Genomic DNA, 12,935 nt, shown 5'->3' with positions numbered 1-12,935 from the left:
GATTTTATCAGAGGGGAGAAAATACATTACCGTGTGCTAACTGATTAGCACTTGATCCCTTACTGCAAAATGGACGGCAGTAAGGCTTTGATTCCATAAAAGATGCCTAAAGTAAGGCCCCTAGATTGGCACCCCTAACCAATCTAGGTGTCTAACTTAATTATTCAATATGACTTAGTCGAAACCATTAATTGAAAAGCACCATTATAAAACAAAAAAATAATTAGCTGGCAGGAATCTAACTCAGTAGGCTCCAAGGCGCCTACCAGAAAGTAGATGTGGTTGGGGAAAACTCTGGGTGGAGTTTGGACATAGGAGCATTCATTCAGGCCAAGAAAACCCTGGCATAAATGGGAGTGTGTCCAAGGTTTCAACGCCTACTGGTGCTAAGACTGCTTTAAATGGCACTCAGTGGATGATTGAGAATTGCGCTCCTCAACGTCTAGAACTTAGGCTCCATTTATAGAATCATTGGCTGCATGCTAATGGCAACATTGGCACATGCCAAACCACAAAAAGGAAAATCAGATTGTTCAACTAATATAACTCGTGCTTAATATGAACAGCCTATCTATGCAATTCTAATTATCGCAAGATCTCAAACACCCAAGACACCACTTGTATAATTTTTGTGCCCTTGCTGGGGTCATCATCGGTCTTTGCATGAATTATTCAATGCGGGCTCAATTACTTTTTGTTTATTTTTATATGGTGAGCTACTATATTTAAGAAGAGAACTTATCTTTCCAGTTCTTCTTAAATACAGTGACATAGAACATATATGATAATCAGTCTTTCCTTGATATCCTTCCAGACCCAACAAGGTCCATGTTTTGGCGTCAGAAACAAAGCCTGCCTCAGGGGGCACAGATGAAAATCCAATAGATGGCGCTGAAACACCTATCATCAGAAGGAAAAATACTTTACGGCACAAAATTAAATAACAGTTCAAAAATATGGTAGAAATCTCTGATCGCTACTGGAGCTGCGTAGCTGCACCGATGTGAAACATGGACCGTTTTGGGTCTGGAAGGCTAACAATATAACAAGGACAGACTGATTATCATGTATGTTCTTTGCCACAATAGATGGACCATTCGTCTGACCCAGCAAGGCCATTCTTATGTTCTAATGTATTTAATAAACTCGCATTTATCTCAGGTTGTTCTTGCATTGTGGTCCAACATATAGGGTACCTTATGCCAATAATTCATATACAGACATGTGTTTTCATAAAAATAATATTTATTCAATTTATATCAAATTAAACTTGAGGTTAAAATTAGAATGAAAATGCCAATTAATTATATGCATTTCCATAAACCATAACCCCGTGATTAGTCTGTGTATGGGGGAGGGGAGTCTTGCACAAGGACTAAGTGGTCCTTGTGGAGAGCAGTTCTCCCCCCCAGATCAGAGGCTGGGGCTTGCTTATATACTTTTGCAATGACTGGTGACACGTCACTTCAGTCTTACAATGTTCAGCTACCACATTCTCTTAAAAGGCGGCTCTATTTTAGACAAAGACATTCCTTAGGTTCTGAACAGAAAAAAGTTTTATAGAGTATAAAATTAAATATATATTTCTGTTAGATTATTTAGGATTGCATAAAATCGTATGATAATGTATATATTCTTAGCACCATTTAATGCAAAACTTATTTTTAGAAAGAAATGATATATCTTTTCCTTTCCTTAACTAGGACCCTTCTTATATAATCTTAAAGAATCACAAAATTAACTAATTTCTCTGCCCCAAGAGCCAGGCGGGGGTCAAATAGTTGACCTATCCGCCATCCTGGGCCTCCTGTCCAGTCAAGGACCAGAGAGTTTCTATAGCAACCTCCCCTAGACTTGCTAAAGGTCAGCTAAGGTCAAACTCCTTCTCTGGATTTGTCAAGGTTTAAACCTTATAGTATTTATAAATTTTGTAGAACATTTATTGTTTTTTTTTAATGGGTATAACTTATGGGCAGACTGGATGGACCGTTTAGGTCTTTATTTGCCATCATTTACTATGTTACTATGTTTGAATATCACACACACAATCACATAATCAGTTCATTCTTTGGGATCCCAAATTTCACTCATACATTTAAACATTCATGTTTCCCATATTCAATAATTATTAAAGCACATAAAAGAAATACAGGCTTCCTTCTCTATCAGTAATGGAATGCAAGATCATATATCTTCATTACAATGAGTCCAGAAGCCTAGAGGCTAGTCTCAGTTAGGGCGCTGGTCTTTGACCAAGGGCCGCCACGTGAGCAGACTGCTGGGCACGATGGACCACTGGTCTGACCCAACAGCGGCAATTCTTATGTTCTTATGTTCTGGACATAGTAGTTTAAACAAAGAACACAAAAGAAATGCGGGAAAGTATCCTTTAGCTCAAAGCCTGAAAACAAATAGAAAGAGCAAGAACTCAGGATTTTTACCTCACCTTATATAAATGTCAGTGCACTTAGTCTTTCCCTAAATCCTGCTTAACCTGCAAGTTACACAATTATAGACATTATTATTCTTATGATTTTCTTGCTATCAATTCCCTTTTTCCCTCTCTCTCTATAATTTCCTGATATTTTGTTAATTATCCTTAAAAGGATTTTTAAATTATGTTTGCTTATATACACACTTTGTCCAGAACTTGAAAAGGTCTCTCATGCCCTGCTATGTGCGCTATACCTGCAAGACAGTGCCATTTCAGCGTGTACAGTCCTTTCCTCCACTTTTTTTTTTTTTTTTTGCTATAATTCTTTTGGGGTGTTCGCCTTGTTCTTTGGATTTAAAAAAAGGAAATTGGCCATTTTCCAGCTATGGGAAAAAAATGCCTTAGGGGCTCATAAAAGGGCAGGTCATCCAAGGCTGATAATTGAAATGGCTTTTTAGACGTATCCAGGGACATTTTAGAATCTTGCTTTGTGCCCAGAGCAGAAGGGGTGTTTTTGGAGGAGTGGTGTGGGTGGGAGGTGGGCTGACCTAGTCTTAGTCGTACTGCTGGGATAATCAAAAGTTTGACGAGACCGCTTAGATGGAACTTATACGTTGTGACTTAGGCGATATAAACACAGGTCTAAGTGCCCAAAAGGCATTCAAAGTGACCAGATAACCACTGCAGGGACAAAGTACAAACCCCCACATACTCCCCCATGTTCAGTGACCCCCTCACACTGCTATAAAAATTGGAATAAAAATGTACAGACCTGCCTCAGGAACAATCAGCAGCTGGCATAGGAAAGCCTAGTAGAGCTGCACAGAGGTAGCTTAAGTAGTCTGGGGGGGCTACTAAACCACAGAGAGGAGGACCCAGGCCCATAAGTTACTCAAACCACTACATTAATGGTGCAAAATGTGAGGCCACAAAACCCTACCGTACTGCCATATAGGTGGCACCTGCAGCCATAAGGGCTATTGGGGTTGTAGATAGGTGGGTCTAGTAGGTTTGGGGGGGGGGAGCTCACTAAAAAATTATAAGGGAGTTATGGTAAGATATACCTGTGGCACCTTTTTTGTGCCCTGTAAGGTGCCCCACTGCTCTCTTGTTATGTCTGGATAGCTAGTCCATCACTTTGCTGGCCCCTCCCACATCCAAAAGGTCTTGTTTTGGATGTTTTTGACTTGGACGTAATTTTGGTTGAGAATATGGTATACAGATAGACTTAGTGGCGGTCTGGATGATCAAACGCCTAAGACATACAGATGGACGATTTTTGAAAAAATGTATACTTTAGATGTACTTTTTGAGAATGGACATTTATGTCCTGCCAACTACGGGCACTAAGCACCATACGTCCAAATCAGACTTAGACATTACTTTCAATTATGCCCCTCCACGTGTGCAGGAAAACCCCCGCATATGGGCTTGTTATAAAGGTCAACTTTTCCACTGCTTAGTGAAAGGACTCCTTAGTTAGAAGTAAGTGGACACATGAGTGTCATGACAGAGCACAAAGGTTTAAATAACACCCTTGTGACATATGGTTCTGATGTGGCCTATCTTAACAGATCCAAGTGAAGCTGGCCAACCAGAGCTGATCTCCAGTGAGCTGAGGGGATCTGTAACCATCAGGTGTGAACTGCAGAAGAACGTCACCAGCATAAATAAATTCTGGTGCCGAATGGTCAACGCAGACTGCTACACAGTGGCCGATTCAAATGGTTATGTGGACGCTTATTATGAGGGAAGAATCGTGATAGCCGAAGACAGAGATCCTGGAATATTCAAAGTCTTAATTAATTACCTGAAGAAAGAGGACACTGGCTGGTACAGGTGTGGGATGGAAACATCTGGCAACAAAATAATATTGAAGGATGTCAATCTGCATGTGTCAGAAGGTAAATGACAGATTTCGCTTTTTATTTAAGTATAGATAGAACTAGGGTTACCAGATTGTCCGGGTTTGGAAAAGCTTCCTCAAAATTGCATCAGGAAGGAGGGCATCTGCACATGTGCCCGACAAGAGCATGCAGCGGGAAGGCGGGACTGGGGCGAGGCTGGGGCAGAATTGGGGGGCGGGATTGCAGCATAACGGGGCGGGGATGCGTGTAACTGGGCGGGCCTGGAGGCGAGTCTAGAGTAAAGTAACATCTGGTAACCCTAGATAGAACTGAAAGTTTGGTGCTACTAATTATGAAAGCACAGATGTTTTGGAGTGTTTTTCTGTCTTTTCAGATATTGCTCTGCCCAAAAGACCCATCTTCCTTCAGGCGTTTCTTGGAGGTTCAGTATCAGCTAACTGCTATCAGGAGCTACGAGGGACTTTTAATCTTACGTACTGGTGTAAATGGAAGCATGGTGGTTGTACGCTCTTGATTGACAGCAGTGGATATGTTAACAGCACATTTGCAGAGAGGATTTCGATGACTCGGCATAGTCAAGACATCGGGGCTTACACAGTGAGCATGAAGCGGTTAAGGGAAACCGATGCTGGTTGGTTTTGGTGTGGCATCACTGATGGGATCCAGGAACACACCTTCTCCATGAACCTGCACATTTTAAAGGGTAGGGAAGCAACTCATTACTCATAGACATCTCTTAATTCCTGGTATTTCCCTGCATTTCAATTACTTTATGCGCACTGACCAAATCAGTTTCCTTCTCTGAGAAGCGATGGTTGGATGACTATATAAGGGAATGCAAATATCTGGAAAGCATAAGAAAGAAAATTTCTTACCTGTTTTTTAGTTTTCTCATGTACTTGAATAGTTGTCTAATTCTTTACTTCATTTCACTAGAAACAGTGAGCAGTAAGAAAATAGGGTCAGAAGGGCGCCCATCTTAAGAATATAAGACTAGCCTTACTAGTGAAACCATCAGAGCAGGTGTGTGCATGAGTTGCATGTGCATGTATGTGGGATAATGCATGACGTCCAGGCCTCTGACAGGGATGGAGACACATTGATGTCCAACAATTTTGACCAGCTGAGGCTCGGTTTGGATAGAGACATCTTCATCATTGTTGTCAATCCCACACATTGGAGAATGGTTGTCTGATCTCTGGGTGAAAAGATGGCATATGAGGCTACTCAGAGATGAACAGACTCCTTCATAGCTTGGGCTCAGGTTTTAGAGTGGGATGGAGGTCCTACGTAAAGGCTTGTACTAGAAACGCCAAGTAGAGTGAAAGCAAAACCAATGAATCCGTGAACCTGTTGAGCTTTTCTTTCTTCATTAGGTTCAACTCTGCCCACATCTCCAACTCAAACAACATCAAGGTCAAGACATCTCTCTACCAGTGGCGATTCTTTTAACCAAACCAATTCCCTGAGCCATAGACCCAGCCCTGGCTCTACCACTCATGAAAAATCACAGTCAGGTGGGCATTCAGCATTTCTTAGTGTCCAATAATTTAATTTAAAATTCTCTGTTTTACTCTTGCATCTCGTGAGACAATAAAACATAACACACAGAAATTATATAAGATTTAACCCCCCCCCCCAAATAACATGAAAAAGATAAACCATAAAAAATACAGAGCCTTTATCTGAGCCACCCTACCATGCCCTTAATTCAGATGGAAATGAACAAGTTTTCAATACATGGCAAAATTTTAGACAATTTGAAAGGAATCTGGAATTATTCTTAATTGTGTAAATGAAAGGAATATACCCAACCTGCTAATATCAAGATTAAACCCATTATGTTAGGTTCTCAATAATTATCCCCCCCCATCCCTGATGGCTCCCAGAGAATGATGTAACATAAAGAGGAGAGGAGGAGTATGTCATAGTAACATAGTAAATGGCGGACGATAAAGACCTGCGAGGTCCATCCAGTCCACCAAACAGTTTCATTCATTCTCAAGGCAATGTTAAACCAACAGTCTTGTAATTATACAATCCACTTAGTAAGTTCCACTATAAGGGATCTTACCCTCACCCCCAGATGGGCAAGACCTGTACTCAGATGAAATGAATGTGGTATAAAATATGCACCTTTGCTCCTGATCCGTCTTGCTGCACACGGACACAAACTCTAGAAGTCCATCCGGCACCTGCTCCACTGCTGGAGTCTGAGGGATAATATTAATCAGCGTGGTTCTAGTGGTTATCCTCCCTTGTCACTCCTGCTAAAGAAGGCTCCCACGCTTCCCCCTCCCCCAATCTCCAAGTAACAGATGTAATAGCAGCCTATGATCTGCACTGGTTAGATTTCTTTGTTCTAGTGAAAACAGAGCTAAGAGGTCAGACGAACTTAAAAGTGTTCTTTAGTGCTCCCTCTAATTTTTGCAGTTAGGACTTTCATGTTGATGATCAGAATCATCGCAAGGGTGGGGCAGACATTCGCGATCACGTGAGCATGCACCTACACTGGATGTATTTATTCTCACCTCTTCTAACTCTGGTATTACTTTCCACCTCCTTCCACCCCTTCTCTACCAATTCCAGCTTCACTGCTCTCTTCATTTTTATCTCTCCTACACCAGATCTATCATCGTTGTCCCTCTCTGCTTATTTTTCTGCTGACCCCTTCCTATCATCAATCTCTCTACTTTCTCATGCCTGTGTCTCCCCTTCCCCTCCTCTAATCTCTCTGCCAGCTGTTTCCTTCCTTTTTTCATTCTCCCTTCCCTCCTCCTCCTGTCCAGCAGTAACTCTCTTCCCTTCCTCCCCTCCCAGCAGCATCTCTCCTTCTCCCTCTCCAGTAGCAGCTGTCCCTTTTTTTCCCTTGCCCACAAGCTTCCCTCCAGATCCAGTAGCAGCTGTCCCTTTTTTCCCCTTGCCCAGCAGCTTCCCAGACTCCTTTCCCTCCTCCCCTCCCAGCAGCATCTCTCCTTCTCCTTCCCTCCAGGTCCAGTAGCAGCTGTCCCTTTTTTTCCCTTGCCCAGCAGCTTCCCAGACTCCTTTCCCTCCTCCCCTCCCAGCAGCATCTCTCCTCCTTCCCTCCAGGTCCAGTAGCAGCTGTCCCTTTTTTTCCCTTGCCCAGCAGCTTCCCAGATTCCTTTCCCTCCTCCCCTCCCAGCAGCATCTTTCCTTCTCCCTCTCCAGGAGCAGCTGTCCCTGTTTCCCCTTGCCCAGCAGCTTCCCAGACTCCAATAGTGGCTTTCTCCTCTGCCAGCAGCTCTCCTTACTTCCCAGCGCAGCGATTCAGGAAGGCAGTCTCGGGTCCTTTGTTGGGTCGTGCCGCCTCTGAGGAAAGAGGAAGTTGCATCATCAGAGGCAGCCGCAACTCAGCAAAAGCCCCGAGGCTGCCTTCGTGAATTGCTGCACTGGGAAGTAAAGGAGAGCTGCAGAGAGGGGAGAAAGCCACTGTCGGAGGCTCCCCAAGATCTCTCCGGCCCAGCGCAGACTTCAGCTGTTGATCTTGCTGGCCCTGCGTGGACCGGCAGGAAATTGAAGGGAGTCAATCTTGCCGGCCCTGCGCGGACGGGCAAAAATTTCCTGCGGACCGTTACCAGTCCGCGGACCAGCGGTTGAAGAACTGTGGCCTAGGACCCTGGGGAAGCCCGGGCCCCCTGTCAGCTCCGGGCCCCTGAATGCAGGACTGGTAGTACTGCCCTGATGGCAGCCCTGGGTGGGGGCATGCATCCTCTTTTTTTATCTAAAAATCTGGTAACCTTTACTATCTGTGGGAAGAAAACAGCCATTGATTTTCTGAACCTACTCTATGATCCAGGTTTACAGTCACACCATCAAACTATTCTTTCTCCATCCCTTTCTGATCTCTTAGCAACACCTTCTACCCTGGGAATGACAACTCCATTTTCAAATGTGATCCAAAGAGCAGGAGACTTTCCCGTCCCAAATGTTGGCAGCACCAGGGCTCCCTCCAGGCAGTATGACAGAAGCACAGGAATGGGTGAGTGCTATCATTTAAATGTTCTGAGAAAGCCATGCATTAAAAATTGTTTTATGCTTTTTCTATTTTAATTTTTTTTAGTATGTTTTTTCTATTGTTTTGTTTTCATTTTAGTGTAAAACCAAATTACACACACAACACAAAATAACTATACTGTATACAACCATCTATTCTATTATTTCATATTGAAAATAGCAAAACATAAGACAACTAGTTTTGCTGCTCTTTCTGTATCATTTTTAAATAATAGCAGATCCCAATTATGCCATGAGAATAATATGATGCATTAATTATAAAATGAATCTTCTGCAGTGAAAGGATTAATGGCATTAAGACAGGAGCTGAACGAAATAGCGAAATCAAAGATGATAGAAAATGATTTGTTTCCGATCCATATAATAACGTCATTTGCTGTCATCATTGCTCGTGTTATATTTGGATTATTGTAACGTGTTATATAGCAGTCTATCAATAAACATTGTTGTGAGCCCTTCAGGTGGTGCAGAATGTTGCTGCTTATACCTGTATAATGGAGGGGACGGGGAGGGGCGGAGGGTGTTCATGATCAAGCCACATTACTCCAATATTACAAGAGCTACACAGGTTGCCATTTGCTTGCATCTGTTTTAAGCTGGTTTGGGGATTAGCCCCCAATTACCTTTTCTCTCACTTTGTGTTATACAGCCCAATGAGAATAACTAGGAATGCCAATTTATTTGCTTATCCAAAAATTACTGGTTGCAGATATAAGACTTTTTTGGCATTTCAAGCAAGGAAGCAGCAGTCCTGGTGGGGCAAGTCTATTGGTGGAGCTATGTTGCCATATGGTGCATTTTGAAAATTAATTAAGACAATGTATTTCCTAATTGGGGTTATCATTGTTAATCAAAATTTTAAATTGAATATTTTAGGAAACCTGTTGTATTTTAGTTAATTGTTATCTGCAAGGCCTTATTCATCTTTGAGTATTGTATCAAGTTTGAAAATTTGTGATTTGATATGTTTGTTGATATCTTAGGAAAAATGTTTGTTGCATTCCAGCTTATTTCATCACATCTATTTAGAGGGAAATTACTCGTGTAAGTTCTTTAATATAGGTCCAACTCTCTGGAATAATCTTCCATTGGATTGGAGACATACAACATCATCACTGAAATCTTTTATTTGTTTTAACAAGCTTTGGTTAAATTTGTGTATGATTCTATTTTCTTTTCAGTTTGTTGGTTTTCTATCTGTTTGGCTTATAACCTCCTTCCACAGGCTTGTCCCTTTCTGTGGCTGAGAATCAAACCGAACCAAGATATACTGTCCCCGGTCCCTCAGATTACAGAAAAACTACCAAAGGCAGCCCTAGTGAAACCATCAGAGCAGGTGTGTGCGTGTGTTGCATGTGCATGTATGTGGGATAATGCATGACGTCCAGGCCTCTGACAGGGATGGAGACACATTGATGTCCAACAATTTTGACCAGCTAAGGCTCGGTTTGGATAGAGACATCTTCATCATTGTTGTCAATCCCACACACTGGAGAATGGTTGTCTGATCTCTGGGTGAAAAGATGGCATATGAGGCTACTCAGAGATGAACAGACTCCTTCATAGCTTGGGCTCAGGTTTTAGAGTGGGATGGAGGTCCTACGTAAAGGCTTGTACTAGAAACGCCAAGTGAAAGCAAAACCAATGAATCCGTGAACCTGTTGAGCTTTTCTTTCTTCATTAGGTTCAACTCTGCCCACATCTCCAACTCAAACAACATCAAGGTCAAAACATCTCTCTACCAGTGGCGATTCTTTTAACCAAACCAACTCCCTGAGCCATAGACCCAGCCTTGGCTCTACCACTCATGAAAAATCACAGTCAGGTGGGCATTCAGCATTTCTTAGTGTCCAATAATTTAATTTAAAATTCTCTGTTTTACTCTTGCATCACGTGAAACAATAAAACATAACACACAGAAATTATTCAAGATTTAACCCCCCCCCCCCAAATAACACGAAAAAGATAAACCATGAAAAATACAGAGCCTTTATCTGAGCCACCCTACCATGCCCTTAATTTAGATGGAAATGACCAAGTTTTCAATACATGGCAAAATTTTAGACAATTTGAAAGGAATCTGGAATTATTCTTAATTGTGTAAATGAAAGGAATATATCCAACCTGCTAATATCAAGATTAAACCCATTATGTTAGGTTCTCAATAATTATCCACCCCCCCACCCCCGTCCCTGATGGCTCCCAGAGAATTATGTAACATATAGAGGAGAGGGGGAGTATGTCATAGTAACATAGTAAATGGCGGACGATAAAGACCTGCGAGGTCCATCCAGTCCACCAAACAGTCTCTTTCATTCTCAAGGCAATGTTAAACCAACAGTCTTGTAATTATACAATCCACTTAGTAAGTTCCACTATAAGGGATCTTACCCTCACCCCCAGATGGGCAAGACCTGTACTCAGATGAAATGAATGTGGTATAAAATATGCACCTTTGCTCCTGATCCGTCTTGCTGCACACGGACACAAACTGTAGAAGTCCATCCGGCACCTACTCCACTGCTGGAGTATGAGGGATAATATTAATCAGCGTGGTTCTAGTGGTTATCCTCCCTTGTCACTCCTGCTAAAGAAAGCTCCCACGCTTCCCCCCCCCCCCCAATCTCCAAGTAACAGATGTAATAGCAGCCTATGATCTGCACTGGTTAGATTTCTTTGTTCTAGTGAAAACAGAGCTAAGAGGTCAGACTTGAACTTAAAAGTGTTCTTTAGTGCTCCCTCTAATTTTTGCAGTTAGGACTTTCATGTTGATGATCAGAATCATCACAAGGGTGGGGCAGACATTCGCGATCACGTGAGCATGCACCTACACTGGATATATTTATTCTCACCTCTTCTAACTCTGGTATTACTTTCCACCTCCTTCCACCCCTTCTCTCCCAATGTCATCTCTCCGTCTGGTCCTGGGAGGAAAAGGCAGAGAGAAGAACAACAATGAAAGTTATTGATTTCATTTCCTCTAGGAAATAAAGAGTCATGGAAAGTCTGGACACACGTAAGATCCAGTTCTACGCTCAGATCATACCATTCTTTTTGCTCTATCCCTCTCTCGTCCCTTAGCAAGACTTTCTACCCTGGGTTTGATACCCCCACCTTCAAGCATGAGTCAGAGAGAAGGAGGTTCTTCTGTGCCACATGTTGGCAGCACCGGGCTTACCGAGGCCCCCTCCTGGCAATATGGTAGAAGCAGTGGGACAGGTGAGTGCATTCTGGGAAACTGCACCATCAACTCTTCACTGTGCCCAAATTGGAACCACAATAATATGCATTAAAGTAAGACAAGAACCTTCTGCAGCTGCTGGATAAATGCAAGGCAGGAAGAGATTGTGTTTGACATTTCAGATCATTCATTTATTTATTTATTTAAAGAAATTATTTACCGCTTACAAAACCAAGCAGTTTGCAGTCAACATATAAAATTTTTTAAAGACAGTACATCAAAAGCTACTGCTGCCCACGTTGTGGACTAAAACCTGCTACTGTCCCGGGCACCAACCTCCCTTGCTACGCCACTGCCTCTGGGTATTGTGGCTAATCCAGATATCCCGGTCTACGTTAGCTGTTGGTGGTGGGAGCTTCCAAAACGCTCCCATGTCAGACGAATATTGACTGCTAAGTATCTTAACTGTCTGGGTGAGAAAGGGAATTTTTCTCTTTCTTTCTTTTCTTTTCTTTCTTTCTTTTCCTCTCTTTCTTTTCTTTTCTTTCTTTCTTTTCCTTTCCTTCTTTTCCTTTCCTTCTTTTTCTTTCTTTCCTTTCTTTTCTTTTCTTTCTTTCTTTTTCTTTCCCCCTATGTTTGTATTAAACGGATAGGAGAGTTCAATTTATGATATATATGTTATCACTTTTATGTTCCATATACCTCCATCCATTATAATGTAAATTTTTCTGGCCTTTTTCTGGTTTTTCTTTTGTATTTTGATAAACATTTTCAATAAAATTTCATGGAAAAAAAAATGGAATGAAGGATGGGCTATAAAAGGGACTGTATAAAAATTATGGACACATAGAGTTGGGGCGGAGGGTTATTACTCTCTGTTTGCCCTGCCTCGGTCCTCATGTTTAATCCCACTTGCCTCTGTTACAGTGGGTCCTGCAAGTCATGCTGCATCCCCCCATGCCAACACCAGAGGGCGCACACAGTCCCCAACTTTCTTTGAGAGCAACGATTTCGTCACAGACAGAAGAGAGCGAGAGGGAGCGAGACATGATGGAAGGTGAGGTTTCAAAAGCGGTATATGGCTCTTGCAGTTCACTGCTTTACTCAGTGACACAATACCCCCGTGGCATAGTGAGGATGAGAGGTGTCTGGGGTAGTGGTGCCCCTCCCCCGCTCCCCCCTGCCGCACGCGTACCCTCTTACCTTCCCCATGCCTCTAGTTGTTCACTGCCGGGAGCAACAAGAACATCAACGTGCTCCTTACGACCCCATCATCTCTCCCGCTGACGTCACTTCCTGTGCGCGGCACCCAGAAGTGACATCAGTGGGAGAGTTGACGCGGTCATGAGGAGAGCGTTGAAGTTGTTGCTCATGGCAGTGAATAACTAGCGGAATGGGGGAAGGGACCATGGTGAGG

General features: G+C 42.6%; 1 protein-coding gene across 8 annotated transcripts in view; it reads left to right on the top strand.

Annotated features, from left to right (window-relative positions):
- Positions 1 to 12,935, top strand: part of LOC117347432 (polymeric immunoglobulin receptor-like) — a 36,440-nt gene that overhangs the window by 13,737 nt on the left and 9,768 nt on the right. For 3 of the 8 annotated variants that reach the window (XM_033918370.1, XM_033918372.1, XM_033918369.1), the window contains exons 4-11: positions 4,009 to 4,338; positions 4,676 to 5,005; positions 5,679 to 5,819; positions 8,174 to 8,302; positions 9,563 to 9,673; positions 10,022 to 10,162; positions 11,419 to 11,556; positions 12,446 to 12,575. In XM_033918370.1, coding sequence (XP_033774261.1) covers positions 4,009 to 4,338; positions 4,676 to 5,005; positions 5,679 to 5,819; positions 8,174 to 8,302; positions 9,563 to 9,673; positions 10,022 to 10,162; positions 11,419 to 11,556; positions 12,446 to 12,575 — 1,450 coding nt within the window. The remainder of the gene's footprint in view (positions 1 to 4,008; positions 4,339 to 4,675; positions 5,006 to 5,678; positions 5,820 to 8,173; positions 8,303 to 9,562; positions 9,674 to 10,021; positions 10,163 to 11,418; positions 11,557 to 12,445; positions 12,576 to 12,935) is intronic. The other 5 variants (XM_033918373.1, XM_033918374.1, XM_033918375.1 and 2 more) reach the window with 5 other exon arrangements.

The sequence above is a fragment of the Geotrypetes seraphini genome, chromosome 13, assembly GCF_902459505.1.
Source record: "Geotrypetes seraphini chromosome 13, aGeoSer1.1, whole genome shotgun sequence".
Classification (NCBI taxonomy): domain Eukaryota; kingdom Metazoa; phylum Chordata; class Amphibia; order Gymnophiona; family Dermophiidae; genus Geotrypetes; species Geotrypetes seraphini.
Note: the sequence above shows the minus strand (reverse complement) of the source record. Positions and strands in the feature narration are given on the sequence as shown.